The sequence below is a fragment of the Lagopus leucura genome, unplaced genomic scaffold (assembly GCF_019238085.1).
Source record: "Lagopus leucura isolate 7727_CA_CO unplaced genomic scaffold, USGS_WTPT01 Super-Scaffold_100044, whole genome shotgun sequence".
Lineage (NCBI taxonomy): Eukaryota > Metazoa > Chordata > Aves > Galliformes > Phasianidae > Lagopus > Lagopus leucura.
Genome location: NW_024962291.1, coordinates 23,136 through 43,032, shown reverse-complemented (window position 1 = coordinate 43,032; position 19,897 = coordinate 23,136). Strand labels below are relative to the sequence as shown.

Sequence of the window (19,897 nt, the reverse complement as noted above, 5' to 3'; positions counted from 1 at the left end):
CAGTACTTCCTCAGATAGTTTCATTTTTATTATTATTTTTCTTTTTTCTACATCAGATTCCAAGGAAGAGTGTTAGTTTGAAAGAAAACCTCATCAGCATCTATCTTGGCACTGAAAGCAAACAGCGGGAGAGGGGTTTCACTGAGCTTTGACCCTCTTGGTTTCCTGAGAAAAGCACTTGTTCTCTGGCAGACTGCAGGGAGGACTCTGTCCCTTTACTAGAGGCAGCTGCAGCAAATGAATTTCAGTCATTGCGGGGGGAGGGATTCATTTCCCGTTGCAGTAACCCAATCTGCACATCTGCAAAATGGAGAAAATGGGAAGGATTCCAGGGCCTGCAAGGGCACTGGGAAGGCAGTGAGACTGAGAATGGACGTCAGTGCATCCTTGCTCCACCTCTGCTGCTTTCAGACTGGCAATTTTGCTTGAGGCCTGGAAGAACTGAGGCCACAGGGAATGCAAAAAATGATCCAAGTATTGCTGCCACACTGGTAGTCCCTCTGTTATTTACTTTCATACTACATGCCACAAATATTTGATGTTGTCCTAACGGTAACTGAGCTGGATGTACTGCTCTCAGAGGAGGGCAGCGGAGTCCCTTGGATACCAGCATATCCCTCCATCAAGAGCTGCATGCTGGAGATTTTACTATTCCACGTTAGAGTCCCCAGGGCTACAGAAAATCACCACAGCTCCAGAAAATCTCTTGAGAGAATCCCCTTGCTCTCTAGAACTGTCTCTGTCTGCCTCTCTATTAATCCCTTCTCTCTAGATGTCTCTGCAAAGTAGTATCTCAAAGACGTATGTCCTCCCTAGACCCTGGTCCCTCGTGTGGACAGTACTGCCTCCAGAGAGAGCCCACCTCTGTACTGTCCCAGATCTTCCCCCATACACAGAACTCTTTGGGTATTTGGAGGCATTTTCATCATCCAGAATCATTCAGGGACACTGTTAGGACCACAGTCCTATTATTCTTGCCATAGAAGTCCTTTGGGAGCAGCTGCAACCCAGCAGCAATATTTCAGGGACCTTGCAGCAAGCTCAGCCCTACAACAAAGCAGCTAAGACAGGCAGCACAGTGCAACTTTCTGGAATGACACTGTCCCAGAGCCTCTGCAAAACCAAGGTATCTCACCTCCTGTCTCAGACAGATGCTGCTCACACTGGGGTAACACCACAGCATGGTCATGCTGCCTCCTTGCTGGCCAAGGATAAGGCTTCAGAAGGGCAGGATAGCTGGGCCTTTTAGGTCCTGGTGAACGCTGCTCATGACACTCACAGATAGGCTAGGTGCAAAGCTATATACTACATCAGTCAGTCAGTTGGGTTTGCCATGGTTAGGCCAGTGATACCTTACTTACCAGCATCTGGCCACTGATAAGAGCTCTATCTATCTTGTTCCGCACCATGAATTTCTCCCCATGGCCCTCCCCATGCCTGTGCTTCTCCTGCCAGGTCTGTATCTCACACAGCAGAAGCATCATGCTGCCTCTTCTCTTCTGCCCAGCCCTCCTTTCTGCCCCCAAAAAGTCACCCCTGGTTCCAGGGCTAAGGAGCTGCAATGCACCCATGAACACAGGGTGTTCATGCAGGAAGAGCCCTGGTTAGGCTGAGTGCTCCTGCTCCATCCCTGCACCCTGCATATTCTCCTCGTGTGTAGGGTGGCAGCCCTCCCTAGCACACGGTGGGTTGTGGCACCTTACCTCCACCAGATGTGAGCCCATGTCCTTCTGCATATTATGTGATCCAATACAGGACAGCTTCTGCTCAGAGAGCAGAAGAAATCAGATGATCTCCATAGTTTTGGTGCCAGGCAGGAGTAAAAATTGTTTTCACTATTGCTGAAAAGCAATCAGGGCTAGATACAATTGAACACACCACAGCCTACGCAGGAACTAAAGCCTCAGATACTTGCACTGAGTCCCATGCTTTCAACTATCATCTACCCACTGTTGACAGCAATTTCCAGAGCTGCACTAGAAAGTCCATATTAGACAGCTGGCAGGCTGCAACTGTTTCACAGAAGCATCAAAACAGCCCCCTGCTCTTGGGTAGGCTCAGCCTCCCATAATGGAGAAACCCGCCATTGGGCAAATGAATCCCTGCTGCTGATACAGCTCAGGGCAGCTCCTTATCTCCAGAACACTGAATACTACAGCAGGTCAGCAAAAGCTGACAAGAAATACGGATGTGCAGTGTGTAGATGCTATTACCTAGGGCAACAGAAACAAATTCCAAAAGCAACGAGCAGAAAGAAGGTGGAAGCGCAGGCTCCAGGCAGCTCAAGTAACCAGCTTAGCTAGGTTCTCTGGGAAACTGCTTCTGAAGGTATTGGGGTCCATCAGGGCTGGTGCCCCGTGGTGCTTAAGTGCCATCTCTTAAAAGCACAGGAACAATCAATATGAAGACATGATGCAGGTGGAGCAGAAGTTTGGCTTAGCTGAGCAGGGATCTTCGTCTAGAGCTGGCTGCTGTCACGAGACCTCTCAATTATTTTTCTATGGTCTTGGGAATCTGTAGAGGTCCCAGCTGAAAAACAAAGCTTTCAGTACTTCTGGATGAAATGTCCAGCATACAACTAGACAAAAATATAATACGGTGGTTGAACAATTGGCTGATGGCTCAGGATCAGAGGGTTACAAAAAACAGAGTTGCACCAGGTTAGTGTCAGTATCTAGTGCGGCTCCCCAGGGCTTCATGTTGGGGCCATTTCTCTTTAATGTTCTTACAAATGCTCTAGATACGAGACTCAAATGTATACTAAATAAGTTTGCATGTTGTATTAAATTAGGATATTAAATTAGATTGGCGATAGAGAGGCATGGCGGAGAGATCTTGGCAAACTGGATGGCTGGGCAATCGTCTGCTGCATGAAGCATTAAGCAAGTGCCGGATTCTGTCCCTGCGATGGATCAGTCCCTCAGCAGAGGCAGAGAGAAGGGCAGTGAATTACAGAGAAACCTCTGCTGAGAGCACGGGCCAGGTGTTTCACAAACCCAACGATCCAGGAGCACCTGGGGAAGAGGGGGCTGCACGAGCCCCATATAGGGACACATGTTACAGCATTTGTGCAAAATTCCAGCTCTGTTTAATCTCCTGGGGCTCCCGGAAGATTGTGACACAGAGAAAGGGACCAAACAGGAAAGAATTAGCGGAAAATGCTTCTCCTCTGGCAGCCACCATGGCTGTGCCAGGAGTTAGCAGCAGCAGTGTGGAGCAGCCAGCCCTGCCTCCCCCTCCTTCAGCCTCCTCTATAAACACGCAGGGCTTACTCAGAAGATTAGAAAGGAACAGGGCAAAAGACAACAGAGTCTCTTTTGTAATGAGAAAGGATTATGGCATCAAGTGACCGGCTGCAGCTCCCAAGTGGGTTTCAGGCTCCTTAGTACACCACGTCTGTCAGGTTCAATCCCCCCATGAGCCAAGGGGGCAAGGAAAGGCAGGCTGTGGCGCTTGCCACAAAGGACCCAGCGAGGACACATGCAGGATCAAACCTCCACCGTCTCCAGTGTAGCTCAGGAGCCCGCGACTGTGAGTATCTAGTCCTCACAAGAGCAGAGATTAGCTGATCAGTCTGTCTATCTTACTGTGCATCTGAGCTCATCACTCCTCTTGCTTTCTCTGTCCACTGTATCTCTTTGTTCTCTGCACTTGCAATAGGCGCTCGTGTCTGTTTGCAGCATTACGCGGCGGGTAACACAACTTACACAGGCGAATCTGGCTTACTGCTGCAAGATCCTCATTGCTGGGGACTCCCGCAGCCTGGTCAGTGTCAGCCGATCCCAGGTGCGGCACTGAGCTCAGAGGGACCTGCCAAGCTGATGCCAGCAGAGACAGGGAGCAGAGGCGCAGGGCTGGCTGTGCCACGTCCCCCGTCATCCTACGGGGAGTTGGGCTGTTTGGGCTCTGTGCAGGGACAGCTCTTCTGCCCCCCCAGCACCATCGTGCCGGTGCTGTAGTGAGCTGCCTCACACCACCAACCTCAACCCCACGCAGCAGCGCGAGAGTGCCAGCCGCCAAGTGACAACCAGGGCCAAGCGCACAGGCTGGCAGGCAGGGAGCTGCCTTAAGAGCGCAGGGCTGCAGGCAGAAGCACCGGGAAAAGCCCCACGTCCTGTGCCTGAAAAGAACTGCACTGAGGTGGGCGACATCCATTACTTACATAGACAAGAGCTGAAGTTTTCCATGTTTGGTAAAAAGTGAATCTGCATTTGAATTACGCAATGAAGAATCTCCCCGAGCACTTTCAAGACCCGAAGCCTAAAGCAAACACTCTGCTTTCTGTAAGTGGCCCCCAGCGCCTTTGCATGTGTTTCCATACATTTCTCATCTGTACAACGCATGTGTGTGATGTCTTTGGGGCAGTTACAAGACACTTCTCAATTCTGTGCACTGACCAGAAATACACGTGGGAAAGGTGTGAACGTGTATGAGTATGCAGTGAAAGGGGCGGTTGTGCAGCCGGGGAGCTCTTGGCAGGGCAGGTGCCAGCTGTGCCCCTCGGATAGAATCTTTGGGGGACTCAGGGAGAGTTACAACAGGGAAACCCAAAGGAGGAGCAGAACCAAGAAGCTAAAGTCAGGACAAAGATGTTATTTGTTGAAGCAGCCAGCAGACGTTGCAGTTTATCTTCATGGCTCCATCTGGCTTGGACATGGATTTTCCCCACCTAACCATAGTCTTTCACTGGGATGCTTAAATGAGGAGGATGGGCACAAATTCACCTGCCCGCAGCTGCTGCTACAGACCAGTGAGGGCTGAATCAGCCCTGAAGTACCTCCCAGTACCTCCATAACTCAAGAAAGAGGCCAAGGTCCCTCTACTATTAACCTCAGTGCCAAAGCAATGTCTAACAACTCTGCAATGTGTTTTGATTCAATTTAGAAATTCCATCAGTTTTTTCATTGAATAATTATTCATGAATGGCACGGATTACAGTGGCTTTTACTTTTATATAAAACTTCAGGTTTATCTGAATGTCAGTCCAACAATTAGCTGATGATAAATAATTGTTTACCCAGGGCTAGAAAACAATAAGTGCAGCAAGGATGCTGCACGATTGGATAACATTTCTTTTTTCTTTCAGCACAATTTATCTCACAATGAAGATTGGGGAGGTGGAGTTACTGGAAATTGTGCTCTGTGAGCCAGCCAAAACCCATCCCTCAGCTCTCTGACAGGGAAGGCTGTTTTGCTTGCAGTGCCAGAGCTGACATAGTCTGGTTATGCACATCAGCCCAAATTTAAAGACAGCTATACTTGTAAAAACAGGGTAAGGAACTTTGGAATTTGTGAAACTGATCATTAATCTGAAACATGTTTTTTCGGAAGACAGTGGCACGTGGGCTCTGTCCACTCCCATCAAGCAGCTCCATTTGAACGCTGACAATCCAGCGCTAGAAACATGGGGCTTCACCAGAAAGCGAATTGTCATTGCAACCAGCTCATATGCAGTTAAAACACAGGAAGAAGCTGGTAAACACATCACAGTAATTGCCCACCATAAGCTTCCTCTTGGTTTTCTACCTTAACGACTTCAACAGATTTGTCTTTTGATTTCAGCTCTTTCTCTCATTCTTTCTTCCTTCCTTTCCACCTTGCTGGGACACCTGAGGTTTCTGTTCTGTCCAGGCCTCCCTCTGTGCAGGTTTGCTTGGCAGCTTCATTTTGTGCTTCATTCACTGCTCATTTTGTGTCCCTACCAGGATCTGCGATGACAGTGACATACACTAACCGTGTGGCCGATGCCCGCCTAGGCACCTTCTCGCAGCTCCTGCTCCAATGGAAAGGCAGCATCTACAAACTCCTTTACTCTGAGTTCCTTATTTTCATCTCCCTCTACTTCGCCATCAGCCTTGTCTATAGGTGAGCATCCTTACACCAGCACCGCCACAGCTCCTTGCTCTCAGCTGGTCCCAAAGCAGGACATCTGAACAAACCAGGGTTGGGACAGCAGTCCTGAGAAAAAGCAGCTAGCCAGACACTAACCAGCCTCTGTTCAGAGGAGGAAGGGTTTTTCCTCACTGCTGCAGTGGCTGAGCAGCTGACAGATTTCCTTCTTTGGGCCTGGAGAGGAACACGGATCCTCTTCCTGGAGATGAAAAGCTGCATGTGATAACTACCTGAGAAGAATGGCATATAGAGACCAAGGCTGAACTGGTGCTGGAGGTGTTCCACAGTGGGAAGCGTTTCTGAGAGCAGACATCAACTCTGGGACTGCAGACCTGTCAGAAGGCAGCTATGTGCTGGGGTGGGTCTGATTTGGGTGGGGAAAGGCAGGAGCTCCCCTGGTTGGGTAAATGCAGCATGGAAGCAGGAAGGCAGCTCTAAGAAAGAGGAGCTCGTGTCGGGCACTGTTGACGTGAGCAGAGCTTGGACTGACATTTTTCAGGATATTAAACAAAATGTGCACATCCAAGCACTATGGCAAACACCTGATTCCAGATGGCACTTTCCCCTAGGTGAAAAACATAGGGCTCCCTAATCAGACTGTAGCAATTACCACCCAGTGACCACTTCAGGCTCCTTTGGACATGGGGGCAGGGTATTTTGAGTGCTCCCCACATCACCCCACACCCACAACATGGTTGTATCGTGGCTACGTGTCCTTGCTTTCCCTTGCCAGACTCTTACCCAGCAGGCCCAACAAGGCACAGTCTCCTCCTTAAGGCTGATGTCTCTGTTCCTCCCTTTCAGGCTGATCCTCAGCGAAAGCCAAAGGCTGATGTTTGAGAAGCTGGCACTCTACTGCAACAGCTATGCTGAGCTAATCCCTGTGTCCTTTGTGCTGGGTAAGGAGCTCTGACTGTGAACGCACAGGGAGGGGAAGCGGGCAGCATTTCTTCTCTCACCCTGGGTCGACACAGCTCTTCGAGCAGGCAGGTTTCACTGAGCAGTTCCCTCATTCTGCCTTTGTGATAAATACATCAGTTAATGCTGCAGCTGTGAGGTATGCACACAGCTTTCACTGCCCAGATACACTGGTGTGATCTTGGTTCTACCAGGAGGGCAAGGACCAAATATCTCTAAACAAGCTGTGAAAGCCAGACTCTAGCTTTAGCATGATACAAATTAGGTCTGCCTTCACTCATCCCTATAAGAGCAGTGCCAGCCTTCCCATACAAGAGCACACATCTCCCCTCCTTCAGGATGGCTAACTTGCTTGGCTCACCTCTAGGTTTCTACGTGGCCCTGGTGGTGTCCCGCTGGTGGGCGCAGTACGAGAGCATCCCGTGGCCTGACCGCATCATGAACTTGGTCTCCTGCAACGTGGATGGGGAGGATGAATATGGGCGGCTGCTGCGTCGCACCCTGATGCGCTACAGCAACCTGTGCAGCGTGCTCATCTTGCGCTCCGTCAGCACGGCTGTGTACAAGCGCTTCCCCAGCATGGAGCACGTTGTGAGGGCAGGTCAGTACTGGTACTGCCCTCGGCACAGCTCTGGGCCAGGCAGGCAGCAGCTCCCTGCCACTTGACCTCCACTCTGGAGCAGAGATGGTGCAGTTCTAGGACACGAGTTATCACATTCTCAACAGTTGTCTAAATACACTACGTAACTGCACCCTCAGCAGTTCTCTATCTCCCTGCTGGCTGGGATCTGGTCAGACATTCTGCAGACATCCAAAGTCTACAGCTTTCTTACCAGGGGAGCAGGGGGCAGAGAGCCAAGGGACGGGACCCAAACATGGAGCTGTGTCAGGGGAGAGGCGGTCTGGGGTTAGGGAAAGGGGCACCAGAAAGCAGTGGGCATGGAACGGGCTGCCCAACCCCAAGATGCCAGAGTTCAAGGAGATTTTGGACAACACTTTCAGACAGAGGATTTGAATTTTGAGTGGTCTTGTGTAGAGCCAAGAGTTGGACTCTGTGAACCCTATGGGTCTCTATGAACCTTATGGGTCCATTCCAACTTGGGTTATTCTATGAAATAAGAAATTCTTCTTGCATCCATTTAAAAATCAGTATTTTAACAAAACTTGCCATCCTTTTCTGCATCCAAAGGCTAAATGCCCAAGTCTTTCCTGTAATTATAAGAGATAAGGTGACTACCTTCTGCTCTCTATGGCCATTCCTTTCTCATCTGTTCTTTTCCACTTAGGCCTCATGACACCTGAAGAGCACAAGAAGTTTGAGAGCTTGAATTCTCCCCACAACAAGTTTTGGATCCCATGCGTGTGGTTCTCCAATCTGGCTGTGAAAGCAAGGAATGAGGGGAGGATCCGGGACAGCGTGCTGCTCCAAGGCATCCTGAATGTGAGTGACAGTAGGCAACTGAGATCCTCATGCAGTCCTCCAGGTGTAACTGCAGGGATTTAAGAGGTCAGGCAAGGAGCCGAAATGTTGAGGTGGGATGTCCAGACAGTGAGCCATGCCTGTCCCTGGGGATATTACATTCATTTTGATGGGAAATACCCCCACTGCCACTTTCCAACTGGTGACAGAGTAGAATTTTTCATGGCCTGTTGACACATCGGTGATGCCACATGCAGCAGAGGCTAAAGAATATAATGTCTTTCACAAAATTGGGACTGGGAGGAACCATCTGACTCACATCTAGGTGTAGTCGTAGGAGACACCCACGTAGTGTGTTCTGGATCAAACTTCCACCACCATTCACACATTCCAGTGTCCAATGAAGGTCTCTAGGATACAACTGTAAAGCCACAAGGAAGCAAAGCATGTGTCTGGAAAAAAGCAGAAGTCAAAAGCACATTAAACAACCAGCGTCCCTGCAGACAACGTCTTTATTGAAAACCCTCACATAGTCCTGGGATGCAGGCCATGTTCCACAGGCAGGACCTGGCATTGGCCCTTGCAGAGCTGCAGAGAAAAGAAAGACTCTGAAGCAGCTCATCCCCTCTAAGATTCACGTGCTGAGAGGCCTATGTTGTTTCTATTGCCTGGGGTGAGTTTCATCCCTCTGGGCTGTTTATCTAGGCTAACAAGTCAAAAGAGAGAGATGGTTATTTCTAAGATATCTTTGCCTCTGATCTGTTGAGACACTCACTTTGTGAGGAGATAATCTCTGTTATGAAATAAACTAAGAAGGGACTCAGGTCTCAGACAGAGACATCCAGGTGGCAAGAAGTTCTTCCATGGCAAGTGTGAGACCCTGCTGGTGTTCTGCTGGGGGAGCACTTGACCCTAATGCAGCCCTGACTGAGCCCCACCTTCCAGAGAGGTGTGATCAGGAGGGGATGGGCAAGGACACACAAATGTAGTGCCAACAGGTCTTTCCTTCTCCCTGCTGCAGGAGCTCAACACTTTGCGCAGCCAATGCGGGCGGCTCTATGGGTATGACTGGATCAGCATTCCCCTGGTCTACACCCAGGTGAGATGGGCTTCCCCCACATCCGTGGCTGCACTGCCTGCCTATACGTGCTGCTTTGGAATCTCCTCTGACCCCATACTTGCCCTGCACACAGACCATGTTGATGCTACCTATGATTGGACTTCTCACCCATGCCTGCACATGCAAGCCCCATGCTGGCTCTCACACACACATAACTCATAAGCACACACACTGCCCAGCCTTATTTCTGTAATTCACAGCAACCTCTACAGAAACACTCTCCGAGTGTAACTAGTTACCTGTAAGGTGCTCCATATGAGTGCACAGAAAACACAGATACATGCAGATCCATGCCCTGCAGAGAAGAGATATCACTGTAGTTTAGGTCCACAGAGCTATGTCAGGCTGTAGAAAAGACTGGGCCCAAATTGACAGCTCCTCTGGCAGCCTCAGTTGGGTCTTGGGGTTGTGAGCAGGATTTATCAAATGGACTGGAACAGTCTCCTCTCTGCAGAGCATGACCCATTTTTCTATGGTTGCCCATCCACACTGCAAAGTTTGTCTTTGCAGGCACCCTATAACATGTGCATCTTGAAGCAGCCCTGTGCTGTTCCCTTCTGGGAAGTGCCTGGCTAACTCAAGAGTCTCGTGATGCCGGGTGTTTGATTTGAACCTTCCTGCTTGACACGAGTCTCGGCTGTTATTAATTTGAAAAGTGGAAGTTTCCAGTCTCGTGACTGCACAGAAAAGTACAAAGTTCATTGTAGCTTGAAATTTGGGCAAGCAAGCAGGCAGATATAAAAATATCCTTCATTAGGACCAAACCAGAGCTGGCACTAATGCTCCGGGTTCCCCTCCCAGATATGGAAAATGCTTACCAAACCATGAGGGGCTACAGAGAACTACTGGAACAGAGATGTCATTCCAGGGACAGCGTGGAGTGAAATGCAGCATACATAACGATGAAGGGCAGAGGGTACACTTAAAGTTTTCTGCAGTGAAAATTAATCTTCCTGCAGAAAGCACAGGAGAAGCTTGTTGTAACTGAATACAAGGCTTTCAAGGGCTCCTGAGCCAGCAGCTCACCGCAGTTTTGATATAAGTGGGGTGAGAACAAAAAAGAAAAACGCTGAGAAAGCAAGTAGGGAACTTAAGTTTCTCTGGTGTGTCCCCTGGCATCTTTCCCAGGTGGTGACCGTGGCTGTTTACAGCTTCTTCCTGGCCTGTCTGATTGGGCGGCAGTTCCTGGATCCTGAAAAAGCATATCCTGGCCATGAACTAGATCTCTTTGTGCCTGTCTTTACGTTTTTGCAGTTCTTCTTCTACGCTGGCTGGTTAAAGGTACGTCCAAGAAATTATGCCTGGAGCTGGAATCCGACCCATTGGGTTTTTCCCAGTTGGTGCTCACAAAGAACCCAGCTGTGCACTGTGGCCTACGGGCAACATGCCAGCTGCTGGGAGACAAATGGAGAGCCAACGGGAGCTAAGGACAATGCTAACACTCTCAGGTTCTCTGCACCTCACTTGACAATCAGCTTCACCTTTCCTAAGTTTGGGGGAAAAGAGAGGCAGTGGACTGCATTACCTATATATCGATGCTTCCTAGAAACTGGCAAGCTTCTGTTTTTAAGCCACCCCCTTTTGGGAGAACCCAAATTCAGGGTACATCACCCTTGAGAGCAGTTCTGGGCTCTGTCCAATAGACATTCTCCCTGCAGGGAAAGGGGTGGCTATGAGCATGACCTTTGTTGTGTGTTCTCCACGTGCAGGTGGCCGAGCAACTAATTAACCCTTTTGGGGAGGACGATGATGACTTTGAAACCAACTGGCTCATCGACAGGAATCTGCAGGTAAAGTGAAGGCAGAATTCTCCTGACCTGCAGAGGAGCACTTAGGACCGCACCTAAAGTTTCACTTGGGCCTTTGGTCCATTTCCCAGCACATACGATGGGTCCAGATTCTGTTTCAGACCCTCACTGCCTTTCAGTGACACAGTGAATGACATAATTTCTGCCTTTTCCTGGCTTTTCCCACACCATGCCTGTACCTATAATCACCTCCTCTGATTTCTTCTGTGCAATAACTCTCCTTCAGAAGAACTCCCTACCTAACACTAAGCTCATCGGTTCTAGTGAGCGTATTGCTTTCATTTCTCATCCCACACCACTTTCCTTGTAATTAATCAAATCTCTCCATGCAAAAAAACAAAACAAAACAAAACAAAAAAACAAACAAATAAAACACCCACCCCACAATTGACAGGAAACCACATAGCAAATCCAGCTGCTCGTTTCACTTCCATGCTACCTGGCACTCTTCTGCCCTGCATCCCTTTGTCTGCTGCAAACAGGCTGCTGACTTTGACATTCCTGCTGTTCCCCCCAGGTCTCCCTTATGGCAGTGGATGAGATGCATCAGGATTTGCCCATCCTGGAGAAGGACCTATACTGGAACGAGCCCGATCCCCAACCACCTTACACTGCAGCCACTGCTGAGTACAAGCGCCCATCATTTCTTGGATCAACCTTTGATATCAGGTGAGTGCAATTACAGGGAGTCAGAACAGACCTTAGCATTTACACCGTAGAGCAGGTGCAGTGCAGGATATTGTACTTGAGTAAGAAAGAACACTATATTCCTATCTAGTCTGTGAAACCTTGCTCTAAAATACTTACAGATTTGTCCAAAACTGACAGCCAGTATCTTTCTTCACAAAGAAAACCTCTGATCTCTTGCCCACCTCCTCTACAGCAAGCACCCTGTAGCGGAGGGCCTAACACATAACTGATGTGGCAACACAGAAGAAGCTTGCCATTGGCAGCAACGCTCTCTGTGATGCCAGTCTCACCACCAGAAAGCACCATGTTCTGTGACTGCATAACAGCCTGTTTTGCCTTTCTCCAGCATGCAGAAAGAAGAGATGGAATTCCAGCCCCTGGAGCAAATTAAAGAGAATGAGGAAGCAAACCATTCCACACCACTACTGGGACACCTGGGCCGCCTTCTGGGTGTCCAGTCACCAAGTTTCTCCAGGTCCTCTTCTCGGATGAACCTACTGCGCAGGCGAGGGGAGCCCACGTCCCCCTTCTCCCATTACATGTACCAAGACATGGGCAAGTCGGGAAACATCAGTCAGCCAAGGGGAGACACCAACTCACAGGAGCAGTGGGACGGTGAGGATGGAAAACTGAGGGAGTTTGATGCCTTCATATCTACCCCATTTTATGAGAGACCTGGTTTCTACAGTGCTCCACAGACACCCATCAGCTCCATCCCCATGATCTTCCCTTCTAGACGCCAAGGGCGCAAGAAGCCCCCTGCACTCTCCAGCATAGCTGCATGCTCAAATTCTCTCAAGGACGTCGTTGTCAACTCCTCACCTTCCAGGATGAGTGATACGTACAAAAGCCAGAGCTCCCTCGGCTCAGGTGCAAAGGAAACATTTATTTGGCCAACAGAACGGAATAAAGGTCCTGACCCGCTGGTTGTAATGGTGGAAGAAGAAAAGAGCAACTCCAGCAGTAAAGGCAGAGAAGCTGCCATCACTGGAAGTCCAGCAGCTCTGTCCACAGCGTCAGACAGCCCTAAATTCCCTTTCCTAGCAGAGTCCCCAGACCACGAGCAGCAGGGCAGCTTCAAAAGTCTGAAGAGTTTAAAAGGCTCCCACCCACCCTGGCTAGCTCTGGAGAACGCAGCAACCACTACCCCCAATTCTGAGCAATCGAGTGCCCTCCCCCAACCTAGCAACATACCACCCAGCAGCAGCACCTCCCTCTGCTTCTCATTCACTCCTGTCTCATCCCCAGTGCTGGAGAGATCCCCCATAGGGAACAGAGGCCCCGATACTCACAGTCTGAGTTCAGAAGACGCAGCTAGTGCACCAGACCAGCATCCATCGGAGGCTTCCAGGAGCACGAGAGATACAGCAAACAGAAGCAGTAACGCTCCTATGAGAGAGACAAGAAGAGCAGAAAGCCCATCCACTAATGACTCTGGCATCTCTCTCGCTGAGGGTGACTACGTGGGGCTGATGGAGGTGATCATGGAGACAAGTGAAAGCATATGTGAAGAGCAGATGGATCAGGGCAGCTAGAGGAGACTGACACACACGTGTATGCCAGGTAGAAATGATACTGCAGTGTCTTCACACCTGGTCCACACTAGCACTCATCCTCCTAAAAGAAGGGCAGTGCTGCCAGACTTCTTGTTTCTGGAATATTACTCACCTACAGCCCAACACCAGTGATTCAACCACTACTGGACTCAGGCATAACAGCAGGCACTTGACCTCAGTGCCTGCAACAAGAAAAAAAAAGACAAAAAATCTCTACACACTCTAGCAAAATAAGACTTCCAGCATTAGGAATTACAAACGCCTATGTAGAACCATAGCTGAACAGATACTGTTCTGAAGACTCTGGAATGCAGGTATAGCTCAAAGCAGAAGAGGTACGTAGTTAAGGACATTACAGCAATTGAAGCTCCAAGTTCACATGAGTATTTGCCATAAGGCCCAGGACTTGTGTAAGTTGCTCCAGGGAAAGAAAGGGACTGAGGCACAGCATTTGTGATACAGAGCCACAGTGCTTCATGAAGTCCTATCCAGCTGGTGTTCTCCAGCACCAGTAAAGCGATAGGTTAAGGCTACTCAAAAAAGTGGCTGCCAACAACCATACTTACACTGCTTCAAGTTTCCTATCATGCTTTGCTGATTTGAAAGCACTCAAAGTTATCCAGATGGTAGCAAACAACATAAAGCTAGGATTTTTAACAAGTTTTCCCTAAGAAAAAAAAAAACCAACCAACCAACCCTAAAGCAAGGCAGAAGTCCAGGACCACTCCCTCATTTTAATTTCTACACAATAAAAGTTTAAAGAAACCACAAAGTTCTTCCTCTTTTCACAGAAAGCTGCATGTTCCCTTCAATCCCAAGAGGCACATGATAAATCCAGTCCACCCACCTCCCAATACCCTCACACAGTATTCCAACCCTCTGCCTGCCAGGCACAGCTGTTTGAGCTGGGCAAATAGCACTACACCCATATCTAATACCCCATACATTATCTTTGAAAACAGTACCTGCAATAGTTTGTCTAGCTTATATTGTGAAGGATGCAAGAGCTATGTTTTTGTACACAAGTATAGTGCTATTTTTGTTAGACAGGCACAATCTGACCTAAACTCACAGGTAGTAGTTCAGGAAGCATAGAGCCTCAAGCCTTCCTCTTCCTGTACATTAAGACAGAAGCTTTGGTGGCAAAGGCACTTGGAAACATGTTTCAGTTCCTTTGCAATCCTTGCAGGTGCCCCCCCCCCCCCCAATCAAGTGGTATTCACTAAAATACTGAAGTGCTAGAGTTAAAACAGTTCCTCCAATTTATTTCTTCATCCATGCTCAGCTCAAGATAACTTTCTCAGTTAAGACTACAGAGCACAATCCTGCACATACACTTCTTAAAGGAAAAAAAAAAAAGCAGAAGAAGCCACCTTGAACCAAGTCACTTTATTGGATGGAAGGCAGTACACAAAACACAAGAGAAAAGAGGGCTGATATTTGGAACAGAGTATAAGAACTGCTTATCTAGATAGCTGAAGACGCATGCACTGCTGGACCAGTAAAGCACAAGTCCCCCTGAAACCCACAGGGCGGCTCTCGGCAAGCCTTCAGCTGTTGTCACATTCCCCAAGGGTGTGCTTGTCAAACAGGTACTCTGCCATGCCATACTTGGGTGCCCCCATCTTCCGCAGGTTGGTCACATGGTCACCCAGCTCCTTGATGGCTTTCACCTGCTCATCCAGGTAGTGAGTCTCGATGAAGTCACACAGCTGGAAGGGAGAAGAAAGAAGTTTAGCCCTGAACACAGCTCACCCTACTGAAAAAAAATGAGCCAAGTATGTCTCAAGGTATTTAAGTACACTGTACAGCACTTCATGATCATGAGCATTTACACATGTAGAACAGTCAGCAACGTTGCTCTTTTTAAAGCAAATCCTTCTAGCTTGCACAGGATATTTTCCAAAGTACTCTGAAAACATAAGTTAACTCACAACTGGAGGCTTTACTACAAACATCGTTGCCAGGGCTGGATTGAGGCTTTTTTAACTAAGAGGTTAGCAGCATGTGTCTGAATTGCAGCAGCCTAAAGTGTCAGCAGTTTTTATCATTCCAAAAAAGTGACTCTGGCCCCCAGTCAAGCCCCCTGCATACTGATAAACGTACTTCTCTGCAAAATGTTGCTGCTTGTCAGAACAGAAAGCACTCATGTGAACAACAAAAGGTTTGAGCACAGCTACACACCCTATGCTCTACAACAGACCTTCGTCATCCTAATATAACTGCTCCTCTGCTTGAAAAAAAAAAAAAAAAGCCACCAGGACATTCCTCCTGGCAGTGCTGCACTAATTCAGCTCCCTTTCACCACTGCACAGCTACAACCTTGCTTCAGCACCCACTTACATGTGGGTCATTCTTTTCAGTTGCCAATTTGTGCAGTTCTAACAGCGACTGGTTCACGTTCTTCTCCAGGTGCAGGGCACACTCCATTGCAGTCAGTCCGTTCTCCCAGTCATCACGATCTGGTTTCTAAAAGGAAAAGGACCATATTTTTATAAAGCAAACAAATCAATAGAGAGCAAAGTCTTTTAGGTTGCTCTCAAAGTCTAAAGCTGCATCTAAAAAAGCAGTTTGCTGCACTATGCAGTTCTCCAGTAAGGCTCTTTACTCTAAACTCCTTAAACACAACCAAGCTCAAGTATTTGGGCCTTGGAAAAAAAAAATAAAAAAAAATAAAAAAAACAATTTGGCACTCACACTGCACTTAGGACAGAATTGAATGCAGGACCAAAAGTCACAGAGAACAGATGTATGTCTGTTCTCTAAGCTCTCCTTGCATTACATTCAGTGAAATCTTGGAAGGTTAAAACTTAGAACTACTTTTCTTCCTCCATTGTAATCTCATGGCCTAAACATCTAAGCAGGTGTCCCGTTTTTGGCTGAAACATGCTAACCTTTGTTCATAGTGGTTGGTACGATGCCACTGAGAAGGAGAACAGTGTGATAACATTGATGTTTTAGTTGTTGAGCAGTGTTTGCACTAGAAGTCAAGCATTTTTCAGCTCCTCATACTGCTGTACCAGCAAGGAGCTGGCTGTGCACAGAAGCAGTGCAGCTGACTGAAACTGCAACAGATAGCCCATGCCATATGGTATCATGCTGAATAATAAAACTGGGGGAGTTTGCTAGGAGTGGGCTGTAGGAGTGAGCATCAGCCAGCAAGCAGTAAGCAACTGCACTGCACATCACTTGTTTTGTCTCTCTTACATTCCCTTTCACTTCCCTGTGAACTGTCTTCGCCTCAGCCCCTAAAATCCTTTTTCTAATGCTTGCCCCCATCCAGTGGAGAGGGGATGGAGTGAACAGCCATGTGGTGCTGAGCTGCCTGCCACATTATGCCACTGTATAGGTACAACCTCCAAGAAAACAAAGCAGTTCAGATATCAACTTGCCTGTTTGGCTAGATATTTTTTCTAAAGTGGCTGTCACCTACTGTTTTCCCCACAAAGAGTTGCTATACATTAAACTGACATTAGTTTAATGCCATTAGTAATTAGCAAGAAATGAGTAAAGGGACTTCAAGCAAATCATGCCATGAAGTCTTGCAGCAAGTTACTGATTCTAACTGGAAACAAGTTGTTTTGTTATCTCTAGTCACAAGACTAGAGAGCCAAGAAGGCACATGCAGTTGAACTCAAGATAGCTGAACTAACTAGTTCACTGTTTCCTGCGCCCCCACCCCCTCTAAAACCACTATAAGCTATGTACGTGCAGCTGTTCTCATGGAGGAACTGCTTCTTAGTAGTTGGTCAGCAAGTTAATGTGCATACCTAGACTTTGCCCAGACTGATCACAGCAACACATGCGCTCAACCACTGGCAGCTGCTGCTGCTTTTCTGCAGGAGGCCTCTGAGGGGAATTCCTTCCCCTACGGCCTGGAGACAGGCCCCAAGACTAGTTCTGCATTAGGTCTGAGAGCCCAGAGAGCTAGTGCTCACCTTGATGTCCTGCAAGAAGATGCGCCCACCCCTCTGATTCTGCAGCTTCATCAGCTTCTCAGCATGTTCACGCTCCTCGTGGGACTGGTGCAGGAAGTACTTGGCAAAGTTTTTCAGAGCCACATCATCCCGGTCAAAATAGTAGGACTGAAAATAAGAATTCATGTGCTCAGAAACTCAGGCTTCACTCTTGCAGCCACACAAAGCAAAGTCTACGCTGTAACTTCAAATATCTCAACCCCTCCAGAAGGCTAGAGCCCAAGCTGTGGGTAATCAGCAGCAGGGTAACACGACCAAAATCATCCCTCCATGGAAAGTTCAGTATCCCCAACTAGAATTAAGTTTTATTGGATTATAACCCATGTCTTGATAAGTAGAAGTAATTGGCATTTTTGGTTCACTTCTGATGTGTGAAATCCCACACACCACTAAAATATTTTTCTGACTTCTGGACTATCTTGCTTTCAAGGATTGTTTTCCCACTCCTTCTATTCATAGTGGTCACAAGTCAAAGTTCTAGTCGTAACACCTGCTAAGAGTAGGTTAAGAGTAGCAAGAAACATTAAGGTGCTTCTTCATAATGCTTTCACACACATTCCAGCAGATTTAGCAGGTATTACACTAGCAAGTATCCTTCGTACTTCTGAAAAAACCTTCAGTATTACATTTGAAAGTGAAAAAGCTTAACTGTAAGTATAACACCTATTCAATAGCCAATACAACATCAGCTCTTGAAAGCCAGAAAATTTGTGACAGCGGTTAGAAGCCATCCCACAGCTCCTTTTTCATTCGGAGAGAGACGTAAAGCAGAGTTCAATAGAAAGCTTTGTATCTGTGCCAGCTATCTACCAGGCAAGAACCTGCACAGCTCTCAGCTCCGACAGCAGCAGCTGGGAGGCTCACAGGACAGTGGTGTTTGTGTACCGCTATCACAACAGCTACATTCAGCCTGCAGTGGAGGTTCGCACCTTCACAGTAACACAGCAGCAAGCCGTTAAATCCTACACCAAAAGGCTGCAATACAGGACAGCCAGGAAGTTTCCCACACGGGTCAGAGCTGCTGCCTGGACTGAAGGCACCAGCTCCGCTACAGCTAAACCGAGAGCTGCGTGCCAAGCCATTAAGGCGAGCACGGAACAGGGGATGCCACGGATCCCTCCCAGTTCACCTCAAAAGCAGGACTCGAGAACCCTGCCTCCCGAGCAAGCCGCTGGGAGAGCCGCCAAGCGCTGCGTCGGGCAACCGCTGCTATGCAGCCCTGCCCCGAGGGCAGAGCCGCCCGAGAGCGCTGAGCGGCGCTGATAACAGCCGACGACGCGCAGCTAACGCGCGGCCGAGGCTCGCCCGGAGATAAGAGCCCCCACCTCCCCCCCGCAGCCAGCGAGCGGCTCGGGCCGCCCCCTCCCCCGAGGTGAGGAACGCAGCGCGGCTGCGCCGGGAGGCACCGCCCGGAGCCGCCCCCCGCAGGGCCTCGGCCGCCGAGACGCGGGGCCGCCGTCCGCCCGCTCCCCTGCCACCGCCGCCCCCCCTCCGCCGCTCACCATGCTGAGGTACACGTAGGAGGCATACAGCTCCAGGTTGATCTGCCGGTTGATGGCGGCTTCGCAGTCCTGGTGGTAGTTCTGGCGCACCTGGGAAGGAGGCGTAGCCATGGCGCTGCCGAGAGAGAGATGCGGCGAATACGACAGCTGCTGTGGTGGCGGCGGGGGGAAGGCGGCGGGCCCGAGCGCGGCCGGTTCCGTCCAAGCACTGTTGACGCAGGAACCCGCTCCGCTCAGCCTCGCCGACGCGCTCTGGGAGCTGCCGCCCCGCGCGGCCCCTTTTATACCGCCGCAGCGTCACCGCGCGTGAGCGCGCCCCCGCGGGGGGGGGGGAGGAGGCGTGGCCTCCAGGCGCTGCCCGCCGAGCTGCCGCGGGGCCTCCGTGACTCAGCACCTGCCCTGGCGGTGCTGCCCCCTTCCCGCGGGGGCGGCGCCGTGGTGCCCTGCTGCCGAGAACGGCCGTGCGCGGTAAGCGAAGTTGGAGGCGCAGCGTCACCGAGAGATGTCCGCACGGCAGCTCTGCCGTGACTGCGTTGGTGCTCCCCGCCCAGCCACGGATCCTGGGGCTGTGTGTGTGCCCGTAGCCCCGAGGACAAGGGAGCACGTGTGTTTGTTCCCTAAAAGCTGCGTGCAGCTTTTTAACTTCAGGTGGGACATGCTTGAGCTGCTTGCTGTAATGCTAGGAAGAAAGCTGTGCTGTGCCGCGTGCTCCTTACCCTCATCACGTACTCGGGACTTTGCACTGGAAAGGCCTACAGAACCCCACCTGCCAGTGCTCTCCACCCCATAAAACACCCACTGACTCAGCCACGGCATGGGAAGTTTCCAGACTTCCTCCCCCCAGTGACCGGGCCCTGCTCTGAGTGCTCCTTCAAACTGTGAGGAGATGCAAAAGGCTAATTAAATAAAGGTCAAAATCCTTGGTTAGCTCAAGGAGCCAGCCCAAGAAACGGATGCAGCAGAGAGGTACATCCACAGTGCTCCAGACATTAATGGGCACCTGCAGTGATGGCT

General features: G+C 49.5%; 2 protein-coding genes and 1 long non-coding RNA gene across 3 annotated transcripts; 1 reads left to right on the top strand and 2 right to left on the bottom strand.

The window, feature by feature from the left end:
- The first annotated feature begins 3,295 nt into the window (after positions 1-3,295).
- Positions 3,296-14,143, top strand: BEST1 (bestrophin 1). Its single transcript, XM_042884567.1, has 10 exons — positions 3,296-3,531; positions 5,706-5,865; positions 6,697-6,791; positions 7,178-7,411; positions 8,097-8,251; positions 9,252-9,329; positions 10,479-10,631; positions 11,060-11,140; positions 11,676-11,827; positions 12,195-14,143. The coding sequence occupies exons 2-10, from the start codon at positions 5,714-5,716 to the stop codon at positions 13,381-13,383; spliced, it is 2,289 nt and encodes a 762-aa protein (XP_042740501.1). The 5' UTR covers positions 3,296-3,531; positions 5,706-5,713; the 3' UTR covers positions 13,384-14,143.
- LOC122187241 lies at positions 7,930-13,635 on the bottom strand. Its single transcript, XR_006181265.1, has 3 exons — positions 13,141-13,635; positions 9,590-9,645; positions 7,930-8,682 (listed from the first exon to the last, which is right to left on the bottom strand). It is a non-coding gene; the product is annotated as an uncharacterized LOC122187241 (long non-coding RNA).
- A 635-nt stretch (positions 14,144-14,778) lies between the features above and the next one.
- FTH1 (ferritin heavy chain 1) lies at positions 14,779-19,142 on the bottom strand. Its single transcript, XM_042884568.1, has 4 exons — positions 18,884-19,142; positions 17,343-17,489; positions 15,748-15,873; positions 14,779-15,116 (listed from the first exon to the last, which is right to left on the bottom strand). The coding sequence occupies exons 1-4, from the start codon at positions 18,992-18,994 to the stop codon at positions 14,955-14,957; spliced, it is 546 nt and encodes a 181-aa protein (XP_042740502.1). The 5' UTR covers positions 18,995-19,142; the 3' UTR covers positions 14,779-14,954.
- Positions 19,143-19,897: the final 755 nt, after the last annotated feature.

What these genes read in the sequence shown, in the direction of transcription:
- FTH1 (XM_042884568.1), bottom strand. Translation starts at nt 18,994, where the DNA reads ATGGCTACGCCTCCTTCCCAGGTGCGCCAGAACTACCACCAGGACTGC. An exon ending in TCTTCTTGCAGGACATCAAG is followed by an intron (nt 15,874 to 17,342) that starts GTGAGCACTAGC and finishes TTTTCCTTTTAG; the next exon opens with AAACCAGATCGTGATGACTG. An exon ending in CTGAAAAGAATGACCCACAT is followed by an intron (nt 15,117 to 15,747) that starts GTAAGTGGGTGC and finishes TCTCCCTTCCAG; the next exon opens with CTGTGTGACTTCATCGAGAC.
- BEST1 (XM_042884567.1), top strand. Translation starts at nt 5,714, where the DNA reads ATGACAGTGACATACACTAACCGTGTGGCCGATGCCCGCCTAGGCACC. An exon ending in CCCTGTGTCCTTTGTGCTGG is followed by an intron (nt 6,792 to 7,177) that starts GTAAGGAGCTCT and finishes GCTCACCTCTAG; the next exon opens with GTTTCTACGTGGCCCTGGTG. An exon ending in TGCTCCAAGGCATCCTGAAT is followed by an intron (nt 8,252 to 9,251) that starts GTGAGTGACAGT and finishes TCCCTGCTGCAG; the next exon opens with GAGCTCAACACTTTGCGCAG.